Below are 23945 nucleotides of genomic sequence, written 5' to 3'. Positions count from 1 at the left end.
ACATCATTCCCAAGCGAACGGCCAGCGATCAACGTTTGGCCCAGCAGCAGCCGTCAACGAGAGCGATAAGGAGCAGCTGATTTTTGCTTTTGCTCTTGCCATTATCCATTATTTTATCTGGCATCAAAAACAACAACAATTGCACCAGAGATCTGTGACAAAAAACCAAAAAAAATCGAAAAACGGAAAACGGAAAAAAAAAGTGAAGTGAACTCTCCGGCGCAGCGCTCTCCCGCTCTCTCGGCTCTCTCTTTCGGCGAGACTTCGGCTCCGGCTCAGCGACTTCGGGTCGCCTCTTAAAATTACTTGCAAAGTTAATTTTAGTCTCGGCTTTTAATACCGTTTTAGTGCGTTTTCAAGTTGGTCGTGTTTTTCTCTCTCTCCGACCCGACTCAAATTCAAATCCCGAAAAAAATAAAATATACATTTTGAAAATAATCCAACACACAAATAAGAACGAAATAACAGTATAAATATCTAAAATACTGAATGTGACTTTTCGGTGACATATCCTCGTTACTTTTTTTTTCGGCTCCATTTTTTTTTCCAACGGAAATGTAAACCATTCGCCCCTAAGCCACCACCCCAGCTTCCTGCTTCGAAGTCCAGAACAAAAGAGCAACGAAATTCAATTACATAACATTTAATTGCCAAAAATAAAATATAAAAAAAACAATAAACAAAATAAAACCAAAAACAATAATATCATAATTCACGGGTTCAAAAACGCGCTCACTAATACAAAGGCGAACGCATTAAAAGACGGAAGTGCATTTTTTTTCGTTAAGCGGCAAAGCGGCGCATCCTGTTTTTGGGGCCTTCCATACACGCTCACGCACACACACACACACTCCCACTCCCACTGAGGACTGGAAGTCGCTCTCTTGCGCTCGCGTATAAGAGATCACATAACGGTAAGTGTGAAATACGGCTCGAAGGATCAAAAATATTACGGAATTAGTGAAGTTATACAGGATTCGAAATCTAGGAAAGAGTTAGTTTCAGTTTTAATAAGAATACAATTTACGGGCTCTCAATGATTTTATGTGTTATTCTAAAAATATTTTTTATAAGAAGGAAGAATTTTTAAACACAAAACTTAAGTTTCTAAATATCCTAGAAAATTGAATAAATTACAAATTTTGTTTAATAAATAAAAGCTGACTTAACGAGTTTGGAATATTAAGAGTATACCAAGGAACCATTAACATAATTAATTTAATAATAAAGTACATCAACCGACTATTATATAACATACAAAATTATACAATAGTAAATGTTTAGAGAATTAATTTATATAACCTATCTCAATACTGCATTTATTAGAAAAAAATAAAAGCACTTAAACATTTACAGCTATTAATCATATTGCAAAAATACAACAAACAGTCTTAATCATGAGAATATATTTGCAAGGGCGAAAAACCCAAGACCCAAAACATCTGTCTGGCGCAAATAAAAATAAACAAATTGCATAAACTTTGCGGCTTAGTGAGACCCAAAACAAAAGGTAAAACAAAACAAAATAGAAATAAAATAAACCAAACAAAGCAAAAGTGGAAGTTGTTAGGCAATTCTAATGAAAGCCAAGTGGGCGTGGCAAATGGGGTTGTTCCCCCCTTGAGTTGAGCTAGAAGTTAAGTTATACCGATTTGGTATGGCTTACATTAAATTTAGTGTTTAATATTTTCTTTAAGATTTATCTATCTAATCCACTTGAGATAAGAAAATGTGGCCTTTGTGTAATCCGTTAAAAATTTGTAAGTACTGCCAATTTGTGAATTGTCAATTTATGAATCTAATTTATTTGTGGCCCAGCTTACGATAATAACTTTTCATTTGCTAATTTTAAAATTGTTGCTTACTAAAACGTTCGGCTTAGGAAAAATAATGGCTTTCAAATGAAGTGCATTGTTAGTTAATAAAAAATTTCAGAAATAAAAAAATATTGGTTTTCTAGAGAAACGTTTTTATTTAACAAAAATCATTTTTGCAATATTATAAAAAAATGTTTAGGCGTTTTTAACAAACAATAAGCTTAACATAATGTAGTTATTATCTGTATATATTAAGAAATTCCTTTTGAGCGCCAAGCAACTTTTTTTGCAAGTCCTTTAAAATATTTTCGATAAGTTAATATACAAAATTAAAACGTTTTAACTTATGTAAAGTTAAATTCCTAAATCATATAAATTGACTTTTAAAGCAGGACAAAAAACAATTACATTTAAAAACTGGTTCAAATGAATGTTGAAGAAAATATTTAGGTCGTGTTTAGTTTTTGTCAACATTGTTTGCTTGAGTTTCCTTACGTACTCGCATCGCACTGTCGGATAATTTGGCACAAATGGCATTTTGTGGGTGGTCCACACCCACACGCCCATCTATGGCCATGTGACGCGCTGTATCTGATGGATACTTTTTGGGACTTGGGATTGGGGACTTGGGATTTTTGATTTTGGCATGCGCGATGCGGAGACACGGGGCGTTATTTAAGCGCTGGTCGCGCATGCGCAGCTTGTCAATCGGCGTCGGCGGCTTATGGGGCTGCTTATATGGCGTATATGGCTTATATGGCTTATACGGCAGGCAGCTCACATCTGGCGCCCCGGATCAGCATAGAAAACTTTCACTGGGATCCATCCACATGCGCCTTTTTTTTTCGAGTTTTTCGAGAGCCAGGGTAGCATGAAGATGCGTCGCAGGCGGATTTCCGCACACAAATTGCCCACTTGCAATGGCAATTTGCATAAATGTTGCGATAACAAATCACCTAGAAACAACTGCCGCTGACAAACAGAAATACTAATACTAAGTTCTAATTAAAAGTGCTGGCCGCCGCGGGGAAAAAAACTAATTAACATTTTTCGAACGCCGCGCGGAGCGAGAGGTGAAGCTGAAAAAGTTAAGTAAATAAAGGTGAGAAAATCAATTCATGACGACAGCGGCGAGTCAAGTGCCCACTTGAGTGGAAAATCAATGCACTTCCGCAAAAATAAAAAAAAAAAACGAAACAAAAAAATCCAACAGCAAACACAGGCAAACACAGATACAAATCAAACTCTATTTTTAATTATGAAATATTTATGGCACAATAAGTCGCACAATAATTGTAAGATTTCATAACGGTATGGGTAATAGAACACGATTAAATTTACCAGATTTACAAAGCCTTATTCAATTATCGACTTTATTATTATTCAACCAAAAAATATATATCCGAGCAATTATTTTAACGCTTTGCAGGCAATTAAAATTGGTTGCTTAATTAAACTATAAACTAAACAATTACATAACTGAATATTCAACGATGAGAATTCTTTCTAGGCAGTCCGTAAATATTTTTATTAACAATTGTTTGAAATATTTAACTATTTGTTAATTGCTAAAAAATAATTAATATTAAATTACTTTATTACGATGTGCACGTCTTGTCATTTAAATTTTCAAACCTTCATCAACTTACATTGAAATAATCTTCGGAAATTATAGTTAATAAATTGTAAAATGTTTAAGACCCAAATTAATTAATACATCAAATTAAAAATACAATTTATTTTTATGAGAAAATCTTTAGAATGACAACCAATAAATTGTTGTCATTTAAATTATCAATTTTGAGATCAGGAACTTGGCCATAAATATGCGCTTTTACTCCCAAACATGGTCATAAATTGAACACCTCTGAAGTAATCATCATTTAAAATAGATAAAAATAAATACCCGAATTATTGTTCTTAATGACGAACGAGTTTCTCAGATAGTCGGTCATTAATCAATCAAAAATATAGTCAAGACAGCGATAAAAAACGGCGGCAACTAAAATTATGGACTTGACTAATAAAAAATTGGAGCTTATAGGTTTATATATGGTTTGCTATATATATATATCACTCAAAGCGAGAAGTTTTCTTTTGTTGTTGTGTAAACCTTTTTTTTTTTTAAACTTATTGTTAATTTTCCCATAGGCTATTATATTTATTTATTCACTTTTTTCGGGGCTGTTGACGTTGCAGATATAAAAAACAAAACAAAAAGAAACACAATGCTGATAATAATGTCTGGCTTTTGCGGCTGCTATATGGCAGCTATATCTGTTGTTGATATCGTGTTGCGATCGTTTACACAACAACTTCGTCTTGAATGACAGCGACGAAGACGGCAGCTTGACTTTATTACTCATCCGCCCCGTGGTCGCACAACGCCGCATCCTCGCTGGCACGACCAGTGCCAAATGGCCCGGTAAATATTGACCCCCGTCTCGTTAATACACTGGGCAAATCAAGTTTATGTAAACTGCAAATTAGCATCACCGCCAAAAGCCAAATTGGAGCGTCTTCTTGGCCCGGCCCAATGTGTTATCACTTCATTAAAGTTGGCAACACGGCAAACAGGCGCGCCCATCATCATCATTTCGAATCTAGACATCAAGGTGTAATTAGTCACTCGATTCACTCGATTTGCATTCGATTTCGGGGAAGTGGCCCAGACCACAGACTTCAAACTCGAATTCAAACCCAGAACCAGACTACCGTATTCTGATAAAGAAGTTAGCGAAACTGGTTAACACAATGTGTGCAGGTTTTTACCAAAAAGGCGGCTTGATAATCGTTCTCTGACTATGGAGTTCGCTGAAATCCATGTTTGCACGTAATCGTTTGTTTTCCCGGAATTCGTTATAGCATGATTAAATAGGTAGAATAATATCTGATAAAATTCGCCACTTGTTCACCTCTTTTATAACGCACAAGCTGCTTTTAAGCACTAATCCTACCTTTTATTTATTACACATTTTATTGCAGCTCTAGTTATTTACCTCAATTGTAATGGTTTGCATTTGGAAGGTTGCTAGATAAATTCTATAATTTAGAACCACAGACAAACAATGGCTGGGAGTATATTAAATTATAGCAACTAAGATAATTTTAAAGGTTTCTGATAAGTACTCTTATGAAGGTAAATTATCAATATTTAAATGTTTCTTATAATTTGTTTTTATAACATTTTTTTTTGGCTAACTTAATAAAGTGTCAAAAACAGTTTTATGTCGCAGTACATGATAAAATCCATAGCCAACATTACATAAGCCCCGAACAGCAGCAGCCATGATCGGTGACAAAAATAAAACTAAAACGTGTTTACATCCAATATCGATGTTCATATATATATTTATATATATGGATCATTTATATGTTTGTAGGTTTCTTTTGTTGACGCTGACGAGTTATTTTGTGAATGAAATAAACATGAGCCCGCATGTAACCTCTAGAATCGGAGTTTCAAGGCGCTGGGAAAACTTCCAAGCCGTAGTCAAAACTTTCCACTAACAGGCTCCGATCTGGTGATGTTTTTTTTTTTTTTTGTATTTCTCATAGGGGGGCTTTCACCCAGAAATGAAATGGAGAAAAATAAATACGGTAGCCAGCCGGCCAAGCGATCATTATCATGATAAGGTGCGCTATGAGTTTTATGATCAGGTTTTTATTGTTATTTATAGCCAAATAATTACCAGCTCCCTGCGATAAGAGCCACCGTATGACCAGCCACGTCGCTGATGAGTCCGAATCCGAATCCGATTCGGAATCCGAATACGGGTATATAGCATCCAGACTCGTGGCCGCTGACAGATAAGATTTCGTATTCGTTTTCGTTTTCCCACTCGCGTTTCATAATATCACAGAGTGATATGATAGTGCTAGAAGCGTCTCAATGGCAAACATTGAACTTTGATGTGCTCTGCGATTATATAACACGTTCATTATACCCCATTATGCCCCCCCTTATTTTTTTTTCTTCTTTTTTTTTTTTTGGACTGGCTTGGGAAAGGCCCATGTTTTGCGACGCAGAAAAATACGGACAAAAGCGTAGAAATACCAAAAGCCAAACAATTGAGTTTAAGCCGCAGGCTGGGCAAACACTTAATGACCAAAAGCAGAGGCGGATTTGTGATTTTTGATTTATTTGTCCGAAAAAATACAACCGGACAGGTGACAAGGCATTATTTCTTTAACAATCTTTTCACGCTTAAGTTCTTACTTTTATTTGGCTCGTAAGACATTTATTAAGCTCATTTTACGGATGATAGTATTATACTCCTTGCAGCATTCTGATTTTTTCCATATTTGTATTTTGCCGATAGTTAAATTAAGTTCAATTGTTATTTTGTAATGGTCTTTTAAATAGTTTATAACATATAATTATTATAATGCTTAACTTTTGCTTAATCAAATAAAGGTACTTGGAAAACGGGCTTAATTATTTGTAATTTATTTTGCTAAATATACACAAGCAGACAGGTGACAAGGCATTATTTTTCTGGCATAATCTTTTCACGCCAAAAATCTTGCCGAAAATAAATCTCTTGGGCAAAACAATGTGGGTTAAGTAAAGAACACGGTTCTATATCGCTCATATAAAGTCACCTCTAATTATTCTTACGATCGTAAAGAGACTGAAGCGGAAGTTATTATGACAGATAAAAAAAAAGGCAGCGCAAATAAAAAACGACAACTAACTGAAAACGAAACTGTAGCGGGCAGGGTAAAAAAATGAATTGAAATTGAACAGAATGAAAATGAAGCTCAATGCAATGTTTTGTTAGAACACTTTTTTTTGAGAAGTTTATTTTTATTATTTTTGTGTTTGCCGTTTGTTTGCCGCCACTAATTGCATTCTAATCGTGGACGAAGGTCTCGGTCTTGGCCATTTTTAGTTCAGTTCGCTGTATTACGCGGTGATTTGTTGGGTTTTCGTTTATTTTTTGCTGCTGTGGGAAGCAGTTGGCCAAGATGTGCAAAAATGTGCACACGCGGCGAATGAGCAATGCTTGCCCGGGCAGCACAACGCCGCGTATACTTGATGTGGCGAGAAAAAGATTTTTCTTGATTGTCGCCGAATGTTTTAACTTTTGTCTCAGTTGTAATATGTCTGTTTTTACACTTAGCTTAACTTTAGCTCGACGAATCTAACGCGCATAATATTAAATAAATAACTAAATAAATAATAAAATTTAAATAAATCGAAAAACAGTTTCCCCAAAAGTTTTGAAAACAACAGGAAAGTGCAACACAAAAAGTGCCAATGAATTTATATTTATAGAAACAAAAATATTTTCAAAACCAAAGAAATCAATTTGTGAATGGCCGTGCAGTAGTACATTCTATAAAACCTTAGAAAGGCTGCAAAGCTGATGTACTTTTCAGTACCTTTCACTTTCTGGTTACACCCAACCGATCCCTTTTGAGTGCTGGAAATTCCCTAGACCCTGTAGAGTCACTTCCTCTTCGGGACTTAATCCCGACCAGCTTTTTTTATGGCACTTTTATTGTATAACGCTGTATAAAGAGCTGCTGATAGCGATACGAATCAATCGATTTATAGCCGCGTGCAGTAATCTTTACGGCCCCCGCCAAATCAATCAATTTAAATTTGATTAAGCCGTGATTTCTAATTTCTGCGATGCCATACAGGTGCACGAGGTATATGATATATGACGGGCATGCCGATTACAGCCTGGTTATATCAATATAATATTTTATGGCCAGCCAAATCACGCGAACTCACTCGACGAGGTTCAAATTGGCGGGCCGGAAATTGGCTAACCCAAGCCTTAGTTCATATATAATATCAAAAACAAAATAATGCCCATATATAACATATATATATGATGTGTGGCCCGGGGACTCTGGAAATCATTGTTATTAATACGATTATTGTGTGCACAGTTGCGTGTTAATTTCACTGTGATTTTACCTGGGAGAATCTTTTTTTTTTCCTCGGTGTTTTTTTTTTTTTATTTATTATTATTTTCTGTTTTGTTTTCTGATCTCTGTGACTTGTGGCCATTTTTATTTTTTTTTTTGCCGCTTTTTCCCATTTTCAATTTGCCCCTTCAACAATGCAAATCGCTTTGGGACCCTGCCACGCCCCCACCCGCCTCACGCCCCTCGGAGATTAACTGTTATTAGGGCCTTGTTATCAAAATCTCAAAATCAATCGCCTTTGTGGCGATCTCGTTGACATTCGACAACAATTAAAACACAAGATTTTAATTATATCACATAGAGATACAGTGCGATATGCGGACCCGTATTGTTATTAAGTAATTGTCATACAATTGCGTTTGGCCGGTTCAATCAACTCGGCCGACAGCCAACAAAGCGAAACCATTTTGTTTTTGGGGTTTTGGCCAAGTTTGGAGTTGGTTGTTTTCAATAATGTTTGTATTTTTTTCGTCGTACTTTCATATAAAGCATATACATAAATAATAACATCTATAAATAATTGTTGTATTTGCTTGTGAATTGTGCAAATTATGAAAAATGTAGTGATTTATAGATTGGTACCTTTTTTATTAACTTTTTGGTCTGGTTATAAATATTTTTTAATTACTACTTTTCAGTTATCAATTTCGTTGGATTGCCAACTCTAATTTCCTGTAGAAACATCTCGTAGAATTCAGGCTATCAAGTGCGTAATCAGATTTGGAATTTAACCCCCAAAAATCCTTTGGCATAAATATCTCTGCAAGCAAATCTGAACAAATCGCGTATACGACGTGTGTGCCGCAATCTCTAATCCCCTTAGACAATTTGTCGCTGCTCGCTTGGTCACTTAAGCGATTTGTGTTGTTACTTTAATTAAAATATATATACGCGTCTCGAGTATCGGACACTCCAATAATGAAATGAAATCAGCAGCTAAAAATATTGGCTATAAATAGGCAAATGGCCACAAAAGTGTATGCCCACATTGGAGTGTAAGGCAAGTAAGCGGCGAAAAAACCAGTTGGGTTCCCAGCCTTTTTTTTTTTTTTTTGGCCCACTCGAGATCCCATGCACGTGACCAGCAAAAAATTGTCATATATGTGTGGATATTTTTTGTGAAATTTTCTGGCAAAAAAAACCTGATTATCGGAAAAGAAAAATTAATTAATCAAATACTGATCGTTAGAAGTTGCGCCGAAGGAGCCAAGAATAGCCGGTGATTTGGGCACATTTCATCAGTTGTTATTCGTTTTGACCCATTTGACTTGGTAACTGGTCTGAAGATTCCGTGAGTCATTTACATTATTATTTTCCTCGCTGGCAGCTTTTCCTGTTTATGTCGTTTATCAATAGTGCCGATGGTTTAGCCTTCGATTGGCTCTGGTTGTTGTAAGTGTTGGGCGACTTTCATTGTTGTACGCCAAGTGATAAGCTGTCTCTATCAATCAGCCATTGACTTATGTCGATGGCCTCTTGTGGCTTTAGGGCTTAAGTATTCACCGAATCGAAGATTAATTGATTTTAAACGATCTATTAGACTGATACGGCTGTGGAAAAGTCATACAATGTGAGCGCTTTCGACTGGAACTTAACCATAGACATCAAGGGTGGGATTATCGAATATTATTGTGATTACGTTGGGAAAACCGATGAAGTATCTTACAAAATCAAAAACTCTTAATCGTTTTTTTAAATACTGCAACAAAAAAAAACGGTTATAGCAACTTAATTTCAAATTTATTAGATCATTCCACTTAAAGCCACTGAAATAATTTTAATTTGTTATCAAATACATAGAAAATGTATTTCAATTAATTAAAATAAAAGCAATATAGTTGGAATTCCTGTTTCTTAGACTTTTTTTTAAAGAAATTAAATACCAAGCGTCACTAATAATTGTTTTGTCATCGTGGGCTTATTCAAATGCTTGCCAATGCCAATCGAAGTGTATTGTTTTTTGTCCATAGTCTTGGCATTTTTTTTTATTTGGTTGTTTTGGATCGCAAACTGGGTCAGTCAAATAGCAAATACTTTTGTGGGGCTTCGAGTCGCGATCACAGCTCTTGATTTTCCCCTCGAGCTGGCTCTTCTTCTTCTTCGGGCCAGATCCGCAACGAGGCTTGCTGGCTTTATAGCCGACTTATGCCCGATCGGTGTGTGAATGGGCCCTGGCATGTGTCAAGTGCGATACCCTTCGACGCGGGCATCATACTTTTATTGACACAACTGCTGCGCGCCAACAGTTGCTGCTTACTATTAGTGCGCGGAGCGAAGTTAATGTTTTTCATTTTTCTTGGCCACTAATCGTTATGCGATGTTGAGCTGCAGAGGGAAAAAATTCTTAGCAGCTTTTTTCGAGCACATTTACAATTTCTTAGTTTTTCTAAGAAAATTAATCCGTTTTTTAGTCATATTTTTAGCAATTTTATTAAGAGCTTAGATGTCTCTGCATATTTATTATATAAAAAGTGTATTTAAGCATTAAGCTCTCTATTCTTTTTTGCCCTTCATTTCTGACAGTGCACTTTTATGGGTTTACTGATCTCTATCCTCGGGGCAATTTCACCCGCCATTCTTCATTAGGGCCCGTCACTCGATTCTCGACTTTCGAGTGGCCGAAATTATTGATATTCCGATAAAACAAAGACCCTTAGTCATAGACACTTGAGCCACTTCCACGTATAGCCAGAAGTTAGTGGCAATAAACCAATGAAATTAATCGAAACAAGTAGAAAACGGTAGCGAATGGACAAGAAACCCCAAAACCCGTGCACACGATTTTATTGCCCGGTTTTCTGCGCAACTGGGCCCAAATCATTATCGAATCGGTGGTGAATATTTACGATCGCCGGCATCGCGGCATCGAAATCACAGTCCACATAATCACGCGCTAATAACTGCGATAACTTGACCACAAGACGGGCTACCGAATTCTCCGATAGGATGAGCCACCATTACCGATCAGGCACGGCACCACCCATTCTCCCGACCACCCAACCACCCAACCACCCACCGCCCTTCGATCAACCCATGCGCGTTTATTAATTAGAATTTATGGTCCGGCTATTGCCGCGTCCATATAGAGACAATAAATAGCCATTGTATATGTTTCCCGAACTCCCCTATCTTATCGTCCCGGCTTCAGCTCTTCAGTTCCTCAGTTCTTCAAACGGGCTTTCGACAGGTGAAGAGTGCTCCCTATCGCCCAGGAGCGGTCGTCGCACCAGATCCGAGTTGATTAACTCAGGCAATTATTTATCTCGAAGGGTTCCGATGAGTGTGGAAGACAGCCAACTTCTGTTTCTATTTATCTCTAGTATTTAAAGAGCATTCGCATTCAAATTTAAATTTATTTCAGATAAATATTTATCTCGATAGTAAAACTCCTACAATGTAGAATAAAACATTATTGATAATATATTATATATTATTATACTTTAACACCAGAAAGATCTTAGCAAAATGCGAGCTATAATGAGCAATTTATTTTCGAGCCTGAACCGCTCCTGAAACCTGCCACACGCCCACGGGCAATTGGGGATTTGAAGCACGGGCCGGATCGCCAGATCGCCAAGTGCCACGCCCACCTGCCACCCACCTGTTGCTGGTGCTTCTTCTTCTCGCGGTTATCTTGTCCCATGGAATTGGCAAAAGGTAAAAGGCAGAAACGAATCTGGCCAAAATGAGTTAACAAAAAGTGGCAGGAAAATAAAAAATGAAATAAAAAAAAATAAAATATATAATAATGCGGCTGGGAGGGAATGATAGCTCTATCTCTGTCCGATTATTTACAGTTAGCTCCGGCCAGGCGATAACCTTGCCCACATATATCTTGGCCAGCTCTTGGACCGCCATTTGCGATTACCTGCTAGCGACGGCGACTGCGACGCCAGCAGCGACGTCGACGTCGACAGCGACGCCTGCCACTAATCACTCCAATTAGCTAGAAAGTGCTTTTCGTTTTAAATTCGCACGTTGTCGCAGTTTCTTGGCATTGTACTGCGAGGCTCTGAGACAGCCACTTGGCCATTTGGAGTTCCCTTCCTTGGTTTAGGCCATTATACCCAGTCGAAGTTCGAGATTCAAGATTCAAGTATTCAAGTATTCAAGTATTCAAGATTCAAGTTACGTGTACCCATCCGAAGGAGCCGCATTTTTTTTCACCCCGGCATACAAAACTGTGAGTGTGTTAACCAGTGAAGATCCTAAAAAGTCCCATTTGAATCAAATAAAAACGCATAAATACAATACAACCAAGTTGAACAAAAGCGAATGAGAGAAACAAAACCCACATTACAAATAACCAAATTCGAATGCAGAAAAAATAACAAATTGAAACAAATTGTAGTATGTAGCAATAAAAATCAAAACAAGACATTTGCAAACCGACAAACTTGAGTTACTCTATAAAAACTATACAACTCGTTGAACAAGTGCTATAAAGTATACAGTTTAAGGTTTTCCACTGGCATACAAATAATGCCATAGATTTTTTTTGTAATTGCGGAAACTGAAACAGTTCCGCATGTCAGGTTTAAGTTTTAAGTCTTGTGCAGAAATATTTAGTTTGGTTTAAGGTTACAGTTTAAACGTTTTAATTTGCCAAATTATAAGTTACCAAAAACGGTGTTAAGTTTTATGTCCAACATTTACTTGTAACCAAAAATGTGAAAAGTCAATTTATTATTATTTTTAATATTTTACAAATATTTTTGAAACCAATTGAGAAAAATGTTTAAAAGTATTTTGCTCAATTTTCCAGTTGCCAGAAAGGTTTTAAGACTTTAAAAATATTTTTTAAACAAAATTTAATTTTTAAAAGGTTTTAATTAAATACAAAATGAAACAATCCTTTTCTACTGTAATTTCCGCCATTTAAATCTTTTGATTAACATTTCCTTAAAAAAAGCCTTTTAATTATCCTTACAAACTATAAGGACCCAAAAAATATGTAAAAAAGTATCCTTTATTCCAGTGATTTTATAATTCCAACAATATTTCAAATTCCCTAAGGGTATTTCTAAAAGGTGTTAAATTCGCTCAGACTTCTCGAACAAAAGAGGCAGCTTAGGTGAAGGGCCCCGTAGCAAAATGGAAATAATAAATAAGAGCGAGCGAATAACAAAAAACTTTTGGCACCAGCCAATTTGTAGGCCACTTAAGTCCCGATCTACGCGCGGCGAAGATAATGCAGATTGTCTATAGCCGATTTCGAAACGCGATGGAAAGGGAAATACGACGAGTCGTGTTGTGTTATGGAGTTCCCGACTTTGATGAGTGCGTTATTTCACTAGAATTCAATTATAATTGAAATGCTTTTTTTAATGACGTTTGGCGCGTGTCGTGTTTTTATATACACTCGTATATATAAAAAATGAACCCACACGCAGCCGCCATAAAAATCTTTGGCTCAAAAGTAGAGAACTGCCAATTGCCGACCAAATTAGGATAATAGATATATATATATATATTCTTTATATAATCGGTGGCGGCGTTTTCGATCTCATTCCAATGCAATTGGGGAAGTCCGCCGAAAGTATATCGGCTATCGGCAAATTAAAAAGCCGAAAACTACACGTGCTGGCCGAATATTCTGGCATGCCCAAATATATATACTATATAAGTCGACTTTTGCCAGCTGTTTGGCTTTAAGATAATTAGCATGATCCGACGTCGACTTTGTTGTGATGACGTCAGCCGATCCGATCGTGGTCGCCAGTAGCAAGTTCTTTATGAGCTCTATTAATTATGGCCAGGTTTTTGTGACTTCGTTTCTGGACTTTTTCGTAAATAATAAAAAACCGAAATGCCCGAACTACGTCGTATTATCTGACGCATTATCTGCGATAATAAACCAAACCGAACCAAACCGAATCGGACTCGAGCTCTGAATACATAGTCTCGTAATCGTAACAGATACTTAAACCCAATAATCGATTATTGTCCGGGTAAATTCCCTCTCAGCCCAGCCACTATTTCGCCGCCATACTATCTGTAAATATTAGATCACAGCCGGTGAACAACAATTGGGAGTCACTGTTCTCGTCTCTTCACGCTGCAAATTCAACTGTCATAACTCTAAGTCCCATATATTATGGCTACGAAGTCACATGCCGCACAGTGACGGACAAAAGTCAGTCGATTGTTATACAGTGACTGCTAAAATGTGAACTGCAGTCACCACTACAAGTCGTGTTTAAGCTATTTACTTAAGGGTTTCCTAATGAAACTATAAAAAAGTCACAGCTAACTTAGAAATATGGGTCTATATGTCTTACTCAGAGTTTAGAAGAAAACAAATAGGTGACACAATTGGGATTGCAGTTTTCACAACTAAATTGGAGCAATCATTCATAGTTAAGCCTCTACCTTAATCGTTTAATAAATTTAGTCCAAAACAATTACTGTTTACGTAGATAAAATGGGTTTCATAACAAATTTATAAATTAAATTTTAATATTTTTGTCACAAAGTTGAAACATCTTCCAAGATGTAAATACAACTTTAATTTAATGAATTGCCTAGAATAATGCCAACAAATATAAATAAATACATTGCCAATAAAGAACACAAATTAGCTAATAAATAATTACTTAAATTATGCACAGAATTTAAGGCCACCTTAACTTACTATTTACGAGTAAATTTTCAAGCTAGTCATAAAATATAAATGAAAAACTTTAATACCAAAGACGAGACACACTTTAGAGACAATCAATTACCTCTGCAGTTTTTAATAACACACATAAAAAAGGTACCAAGTTCTGGGAAAACTAATAATAATATTTTATTTAGTGACAGTTGCTCACGTGACTGTAAATCTTAATCACTAAGTTCGGCCATCGATATTTTTGGTCAATATCCTCATCTAATCTTTGGAGACGTTTCGTTTCTTTCGTTTTTTTTTTGTGTTACTTAGCATAAATGAATATTAATTTATGTAGAATTGTAAAAAGAAACCGCACCCGACGATCATCAACGGCATGATTATAAGTCATAAAGTTTTTAGCAATTTTATGCTAGAGTTTGGTTTATTTCTGTTAGCATTGTTATTATCGCTAATTTTTGTTGTTTTATTTCCTTTGAGAATTTCTATGCCAATGTCTGGCCATAAAAAGTTTACCCAATTTTTTTTTTTTATTATCATTACTGGTTTTTTTGTGAGTGTGTATTTTTTTGTTGTATTTTTTTATTGTGTCGTCAGGGGTTTCATTGTGTTTTGTCGCTTCAGTTGAGGGGCCTGAATAATAGTTTTGGATACCGCCTAATATGCAATTAATTGGACATGAACTTGAACTGCGGCCGGAAGGGGCTGCGGGGGATGTCAATTATAAACAATTAGACAATGGCAAAATTGGTAACCAACCGATGGGAACGCGGGCCAAATGAATGGGGAAGACTTTCGGCAGAATGTTTCTGAATCTCAAACAGATTCGCAATTGTTCCTGGGCTATAATATATAGTTATGTATGTATGCATATTAACTGTCAGCCAGTCAAGCAGTCAGTGCCATCAATTTGTCTACGAAATTTCCAACAATTATGGCCAGCTCCAGGCCATTTTCAATAACGAAAAATCTTTCTGTGTTGAAGTTATTAATTTTTGTTGTTTTTTATTGTTATTGTTATTACCTTTGTGGAATACATTCGTAAAATTGGGTGCTTTGCACATTCGCGTTTCAACAAAAAACAACAAATGGCCTTATAATCCGTCTAATGGTGTTACATGTCTTTCTTTCTGTTTCTCTCTTTGCAGGCAACATTTCTCTTGGTTTAATTGATTAACCAGGCCCAAATAAATACAAAAGGGAGCGGAGAACACAAAGAGCCAGCAAGATGACTGGTTTCACCAACGCCGGTTTCGAGAACGATGAGCCCGTCAAGGTGAGTGTTCCGTAGTGCCTTTTTGGGGTCTGGATCTGGGACTGAGTCTGAGTCTGGGTCCCAAGTAGTTCTCTCCCCGAGGAGTGCTTACCTGGTATTCCACCTTCCCATTCATCTTGAACAAGTGCTGGACACGTCAACGTACCCACAATGAAATCACCGCTAAACAAATCTTGTAAACAAAGGCAGGCGAAAAGAAATCACGAAATAAGGCTCATTATTTCAAGTTCTGCATAATTGAATAATAACTCTTCCTTAATTTTTTTACATTTAAAAGCACCAGGAAGTGTCATATCAGTTAGTTCTATTGGGTGTATCATCGCTCTTGCTAGAAAAGGGAAATCTTTTCCTGTTTATTTTGTATAGCTTATCGCAAGGCTTACAAATACTGAGTTTCATAAAAATAGCTGGCAAGGTTTCTTAGTTCCAATAGATTATCTAGATTTAGCTTAGCAGAGGGCATTATGGGTATTAAATAAATAAGTACCCAAAACCTTACACTTTCACTTAGAACATTAGTAGGTTAATTAGTTTACCAAGGGCAATTATAAATAATCAACTAGTATGCACGGATTTATCCCAACTGGTTTTTATATATCACCTCCCAGCATATAGGAAGTCTTTTCCATCAGTTAAGATTTAATTAAAGAAATAGCTTGACACTTTCTGCAAACTGTGGAGTGGAAATAGCCAACCTAACGATGCATTAGCACTTTTTCACACACCTGAATCCAGTTTCAATCGAACGGCTTGGGTATTTCCCGGGTTCGCATAGAACTTATCGATATGGCCATAAACGCTGCCACTTGAAAATTGTTGTCACACTCTCACAATGTTGGCCGTCTCGTTTTTGGCATTCATTCATGCATGGACGTTATAGCATTTGGCTATATAGCCATATAGCTTATAGGCTGGATTACACTTATCGAGTGTCTGGGGCCGCTTGTTTTGTATTTTTTTTCCTTTTTCGTTGTTTTGTATTGTATTGTTTTGATGTTGAAGTTAATGACTGTGTTTGCCTTCGCCAAAGAAATCATGTTTTATAATGACACGCGTCACAGTTTTTATGATTGGCCCTGTTGGGGAGGAAGTGTCCAATAAACCGAAAAACCCGGGCGAACTAAGCCAAAACTCGGATGGCGATAATTCCGATGATCATTAGCATTTGGCCACTCCTTGGCTTTTAATGAGGCGAAATAAATTTCACCTCAAGAAACCGAAATCCGAACATCGAACACCGAAATCCGAAAACCAAAAACCGAAAACCGAAGGCAAAAATTCGAAAAACTCATGCGAGAAGCAGAAAAGCAGAAAAAACAGAAAGGCAGAAAAAGAAATGTGACAGCAGAAAGCGCTCCCCACACAAATATTTATAGATATGTCTTAGCCACAAACTTGACCGGCCAGCTGATGGCCAAACGATTTGGCAATAAATAAGGTAACAGAAACAGCAACAGCAACAGAAACAGAGGAAACTGAAAAGAAAAAGCAAGGCAAACAAACAGCAACTAACGACAGAAAAACGTATTGCACAATTAAAGCACCGACAAGGTTTCATAATAAAATATTGCCAATTTACAATGGCCCCGCCCCCTCCCCCCTCCCCCAAAGAGGTTCGATACCCAGGCCCCACCCTGTAATCGGTTCTTGAGAGACATCGAAACCAAACTCGTTTTCCTCGCTTTGGTCAACACAGAACCGCAGCAGCCAAAAAAAAAATAATAATACAAGAAACCAGAGAACGTCCAGCTAACACAACACTTACAACGGCGGTCAGAAGACTAACACTTCATTAGGGTTTACAAAAAAAATTCACAAGTTTTTTTTTAGTTACTAAAAAAATTTATTTTATCCTTTTAAACAGAAATCAATAACCAATTTTTTTAAATATTAAATAGTGTTTAATGATAGCCAAACTCAATCATTAGTTTTCCCTTTATTTCAAAAACTTAATTGCGAGTTTACCTGTGATCATCAAAGAAATAATATGTGCAGGACTATTGTGCTGACCGCTGCTGTTTGTAAAACACCAAAGCCAAATGGTATGTAAAATAATGAAGGGGATTTCCAGGGGGGAAAATGGTGAGGTGAGCAAACACGAAACGTGCCGCGTTTAAAAATAAAACGCAAATCTCGTGCGGCGCAGCGCGTGCGCAACATGTTGCCACACATACACGGACAGGAGAACCCACACACTCACACACTTGCAACAGACAGTAGGTCGCTGGCAACATGTTGCCGAAATATGCACCTTAACACAGAAAAATTATTTATTTATATTTAGTGGTTTTTGGTTGATTACTTTCAATAATTCAAGATTAATATCGTTTTAACTATTTCTTGTTGCGGTGTTTCTTTTTTAATAATTTTAATTTTGACAGATCCTCGTTAAAAAAGTACTTATTTTTTTTACAAAAAAAAAAATAAATATATTTAATGTTATAAAATCAGCTTAACTTAAATGTTATTCTTTTTTGATGTTTAAATTTCAAAACACTCCAATAAAGTTTAGTATTAAAAAAATTATTTTAATCGTTTAATACTCAGTTTATATCCGATATTTTGAAAAAAATCAGGTGCTCTTAAAAGAAAGAAATATAGATAATTTAAAAAACCAAAATACCTTACAAGTCCAATTTTTTTTAACGTGCATACACGCAAACACACTTGAAAAAATATGTACAAAAATCAACACACACCTGCGGCCACACTCGAAGAGACGGTCCGCTCACCTGGCCGCTTTTAACTGGTTTGCGGCGGTTTTTGTTTGTCTCAACTAGCGGCGTCGCTGCCAACACTCTCGCATATCATTATGGCCCGTGTGCACTGGCTTTATTATTACGCGCACTTGTTCCAAAGCTCCGCTTGCCGTTTCTTTGAAAAAAAAAAATAGAAAATAGAAAAAAGATAAAAAATGGGTGAACAAAAATTAAATATCAGCTGTTAGCGGGAAAAGCATGCCACAACAAACAAACCAGCAAGCACACATACACACTTCGAGAAAAAAAGGAAAAAAAAACAAACACAGACAGCTAAAAGTGGTTTTCCAGTTGGCTTTGTGCATTGTCATGATTTTTGCACTTTTTTCACCTACTTGCCTTATGCTAGCCCACATTTATTTGCATACATTGCATACGCGGTGTAACAATTGCAATCAATCAGCTGAAAATCCCTTAAAGTCTATTATTACAAAACAATTCGCTGGAATTCTCATATAACAATTCTTAAGAAAATGATGCTCATGACTTTGTTTAATTACTTTGTTTGTTATTCGAAGTATCTACCTACAATATACAAATCCTTTAAACGTCTTGAATAGATGTTATATCAAAAGGTTTAATTTGGATTATGTATACAAATTGTACATGGCTACTTTTGCACACAGGGCGTATGAGCAATATTAAGTTTTAACTGCCAGCTTTCTGTTTTTCAAGGGATTGGTTGCACTTTATTGGCTTTTTTCACTTAACCTTTAATTTTACATTTCGTACCTGCTAATTAAATGCGACATTTAGGAGTTCCAGGTATTATTTCTTTTTTTCCTGTGTGTGTTTGCTGACGTTTTTAATGGTTTGCCATATTTTTTTTCTGTTTCTGTTTTTTGTTTTTAATAAAAATTTAAATGCAATTTTATTATGCTGATAAGCAGCGAGGGGATTTTTTAATCTGAAATCTGTCTGCAATTTGCATACAAACAAAACGGGGTTTCTACATTCCCCCAACTCGTCCGATCTACCGATTTCCTTAACTTTAAAATCGTGTGAACATCGGCAACTATTATGTGCTGTAATTAAGTCCATATTGTTGGCAGCAAATGAAAACAAAAAGTCGAGTAAACGAGAAAAAAAAGCAAAAAAAAAATAAAAAAAGGCAAGCACAAATTGTAATCGATTGGGACTTGCATAACAACGCGTGTGGGTTAAACCGACCCCCCTTCGCCCCTTCACACCGACGCCCCTGGCCACCGATGTAACCTTCTTGCCCTGTGCGGTGCATGCAAAATCGCCATTTTCGGAGTGGCTTTGGGCCCGGGTCTTGCTCTCGGTCAGTTCTCGGGACACGGCGGGCACTGCGAGCATTTTGATGGTCATTTTAAAGGCGAAAAAAGGCCGCGCCACGCATGCGCAATGCGAAAAACGCGCGCGAAACGCGAGCAAAACGCGTGCGGGCATTTTAAATTGATTTCGTATCAGTCCAAATTTTTTCCCCCATGGCTTTTTTTTTAGAAACTAAAAGCGTAAAATGCGCCAACACATAAATAATTAATTAATGTATAGTGTGTTGGGCAGCAAACAAGACCAGAAAATGAAAGCTGAGAAGGTGTAAGACGAACTCCAAATGCTCTATAAATAAAATAAAAATACAAAATAAATATGGGAATAAATGAGAAACATATGTACATATATTTTAAATGATTAAGGTTATTCCTCAGAAGATAACTTGAAATGTAGTTCAGTTTTAAAAGAATATATATTGAAATATTGGCTTTAATTTTACATATTTTTTCTTGCCCTCTTATTTCTCACAGTGCATTTACAACACAAAGTAAATTAGTTTTGATGATCACCCATGTTTGTGTCGAACAATTTAAATACATTTGTTTAATATCTTAAGGCATAATATGAAAGTTAACGCTGCTCCGAAAATGAGGAGATAAGAAAGAAAGTAGGATCATAATCATCCATCCACTGCCCCTCGCCAGCTGGTGCTGCACTCCTCGAGATCTCTGCGATCTGAGATCTGCGGTGGCCAAAAACGAATGCCGATCTGTTGCCACTTTGCTTACGATATCTTTTCTTTTGCTTGTATTTTGTTTATTTTTAGCCAAAAGCTGGTTTCGAGCCCGACACCGCCTCGCTGCGAGAGAAAGTTGTGCTGAATCCGGCCGAGAAATGGCGCATCTTAAAGAATATCTCGATCATCTCGATCGCCTTTATGGTGCAATTTACAGCGTTTCAGGTGAGACAACATTGCCAGCTCGAAAAACTATTTCGAAATTTTTAATCACATACCTGTTTGTTCATCCCTTGTCGATTCAATATTTACAAAATTAACTTCGTTATCGTCACTAATCATATTAAATAAGTAATATGAGAAAATTATAAAATCGATGGAAATAATAATTGCATAAGATCAGATAATAATTCTTTTATTTATAAAAAATATATATATTATTTAAAGCAGCTAATTTCAGCATTTTAAAAAATATACATCTAAAAGAAAATAAAGGTTTTAAATAATTTCGAAATATATAAGGAGATTTGCGAACGCCTTGCTAACTGATCCTCCAATTTTAGGGCACGGCCAATCTGCAATCCTCGATCAACTCCAAGGACGGCCTGGGCACAGTGTCACTGAGTGCGATCTATGCCGCCTTGGTGGTCTCCTGCATCTTCCTGCCCACCCTGATCATCCGGAAACTGACGGTCAAATGGACTCTCGTGTGCAGCATGCTCTGCTATGCACCCTACATCGCCTTCCAGCTTTTTCCGCGATTTTACACATTGGTTCCCGCCGGTATCCTTGTGGGTATGGGCGCCGCACCCATGTGGGCGTCCAAAGCCACCTATTTAACGCAGGTGGGACAGGTGTATGCTAAGATCACGGAACAAGCTGTGGACGCCATCATCGTGCGGTTCTTCGGCTTCTTCTTCCTGGCCTGGCAATCCGCCGAGCTCTGGGGCAATCTCATCTCCAGCTTGGGTGAGTTCACATTGTGGCAACTCAAATACGATAGGCAGTGTAAAATATTATTTTGTTACCGCTGGCCATTTAGTCAGTATCAATCGGCTACTGATCACCACCCATTATCAGTAACCGAATGATATTACCTAAATAGCCAGCAGTAAAAGAAATAATTTTATATACTGTTGATAGCTAACCGATCCAGTAATCGATTGATAATACCCAAATAACAAACAGTAACAATGATAATACTTTATAATCATTAACAACTGCCCTTTTATGCTAAGTTGCTCTAAAACTTTTGTTCTTATAAATTCCTCAACAAAGAGGGTCATAAAAATTTTGAAAAGTCACCGTCAGTCTTATCAAATCATTTGTTGGGCATTAGCTTTTGATTTTGCCAGCTACCGAAAATCATAAAACGGGCAACCAAGTCATTCATTTGCGACCGATTACAAAGCAGTTTAATTAATCTTCAATTGCCGGAAATCATAAAACTGGTAGACCAAATTTTGATAGTTCAGAAACGTGCTGGAAAATAGGGGGGTAACCATTTGGAGGGGGGTGCTCCATATTGGCTACTCCCTACGCTTCACTGTTCGCCCTACTAATACCACATCCTTTGCAGTCCTGTCCAGCGGCGCCCATGGCGGCAGCAGCAGCTCGAACACGACAATCAGCGAGGAGGACCTGCAGTTCTGCGGGGCCAACTTCTGCACCACCGGAAGCGGCGGCCACGGCAACCTGGAGCGTCCGCCAGAGGATGAGATCTTCGAGATCTCGATGATCTACCTGTCCTGTATTGTGGCCGCCGTCTGCATCATTGCCTTCTTCCTCGATCCCCTCAAGCGGTATGGTGAGAAGCGGAAGGGATCCAATTCGGCAGCCGAGCTGTCCGGACTGCAACTGCTGTCCGCCACCTTCAGGCAGATGAAGAAACCAAATCTGCAGCTCTTGATCCCGATCACCGTGTTCATTGGCATGGAGCAGGCCTTTATTGGTGCCGATTTCACGCAGGCGTATGTGGCGTGTGCGTTGGGCGTGAACAAGATTGGCTTCGTGATGATCTGCTTTGGAGTGGTGAATGCCTTGTGTTCGATCCTGTTCGGCTCGGTGATGAAGTATATTGGCCGCACGCCCATCATTGTGCTGGGCGCCGTGGTTCACTTCACCCTCATCACCGTTGAGCTGTTCTGGCGTCCCAATCCCGATAATCCGATCATCTTCTATGCGATGTCCGGACTGTGGGGAGTGGGCGATGCCGTTTGGCAGACGCAGATCAACGGACTGTACGGCCTGCTCTTCCGCAGGAACAAGGAGGCCGCCTTCTCCAACTACCGCCTGTGGGAGTCAGCCGGTTTTGTGATCGCCTACGCCTACGCCACCACGCTCTGCACGCAGATGAAGCTCTACATCCTGCTGGCGGTGCTCACGCTCGGCTGCATCGGCTACGTGATTGTCGAGATCCTCTACAGGAAGAAGGTGAGTCCGAAGAATGATTGTACTCCATGCGAATCAATAGAGTGGAACAGTAGTATACAAAGTTTGCTAAATATTCAACAAGTATTCATTTTGATCTACGATCTATCGATCTAAAATCATCACTATTTCAATTTAATATGCCCTATTTCATTTATTCTGTTAATTATGTCTGTTTTTGAATGCTTTTATTTTTCCTGGACTTTTGTGCCCAAAAGTAGGCAACAGTTTTCCACATTGTGTATACGTATCATTAGCCTGAGACAATTTTTATGCCTAAAAGTAGGGAAATTCAAGAGAATTGTATATAAATCTAAATCTATGAGATACAAACCATACATTCTTGGTTTATAACTCATACTTCTTTTGATTTATTTATTGAATTGGATTATTGATTAAATTTATTTAACCGCTTTGAAAAACTATCTTTTGAATTTGCCAAGTAGTAACCCTTTTAGATTTTAACCACTGAGAACTAACCCATATTTCGTTATCCTTTGCAGCAACGCAAGGTGAAGAAGCAGGAGAAGCTGGAGGCGGCGGAGAAGGAGAAGGAGGCCGCCGCCGCAGCCGCTGCTGCCGCTCTGGCCGCTGCCGAGGCAGGACCTGATGGCGTCGAGGAGACCGACGACGAGCTGGACGATCTCGAGGAGGACATTGTGGTCACGCGCCTGTAAATGTTTTATTCTCCCCCCAAAGTACACACCCCCAATATCCCCCTCACACACCCCACATTCCATCAAGTTATCGATAGAGAAGGAGCAATTACCAACTGGAGAGAACCGGGAGCGTCATTGATTCAAATACCAACTGGCCGAGGTGCACTTTGCACCGCAAATAATCAAATTTGCATACCTATCGATATACAAAATAGCGCTCCATTATCGATAACAAAAATATCAACTGGCGCCCATTGATGGCCGAAACGCGTTGCATACTTTTGTGGTTGTAGCTTTGTAGTAGAACATTTGTACCCCTCACCCCCGAAAACCCGCTCCTGCAAGAGATACCATTTAGCTCAAAGTCCAACAGAGTTTGGCTTAACTTTAGTTTGTACATACAGAGAAGAGATCGAAAAGAGCGAAATGCTAAGAAATGCAACAGCAGTGAGAAACTCCGAAAAAAATGCAAA

At 37.8% G+C, this 23945-nt stretch overlaps 1 protein-coding gene across 2 annotated transcripts; it reads left to right on the top strand.

Annotated features, from left to right (window-relative positions):
• LOC108038430 (UNC93-like protein) lies at positions 1–23615 on the top strand. 2 transcript variants are annotated; one of them, XM_044461342.1, is made up of 6 exons: positions 1–914; positions 15522–15649; positions 20474–20608; positions 20947–21352; positions 21963–22816; positions 23317–23615. In XM_044461342.1, the coding sequence occupies exons 2-6, from the start codon at positions 15602–15604 to the stop codon at positions 23488–23490; spliced, it is 1617 nt and encodes a 538-aa protein (XP_044317277.1). In that variant the 5' UTR covers positions 1–914; positions 15522–15601; the 3' UTR covers positions 23491–23615. The 2 variants fall into 2 exon arrangements, with proteins under 2 accessions (XP_044317277.1, XP_044317278.1); XM_044461343.1 differs by lacking the exon at positions 1–914 and adding an exon at positions 11775–11946.
• The last annotated feature ends 330 nt before the right edge of the window (positions 23616–23945 follow it).

The sequence above is a fragment of the Drosophila rhopaloa genome, unplaced genomic scaffold (genome assembly GCF_018152115.1).
Source record: "Drosophila rhopaloa isolate 14029-0021.01 unplaced genomic scaffold, ASM1815211v1 contig_3, whole genome shotgun sequence".
Taxonomy (NCBI): Eukaryota; Metazoa; Arthropoda; class Insecta; order Diptera; family Drosophilidae; genus Drosophila; species Drosophila rhopaloa.
Note: the sequence above shows the minus strand (reverse complement) of the source record. Positions and strands in the feature narration are given on the sequence as shown.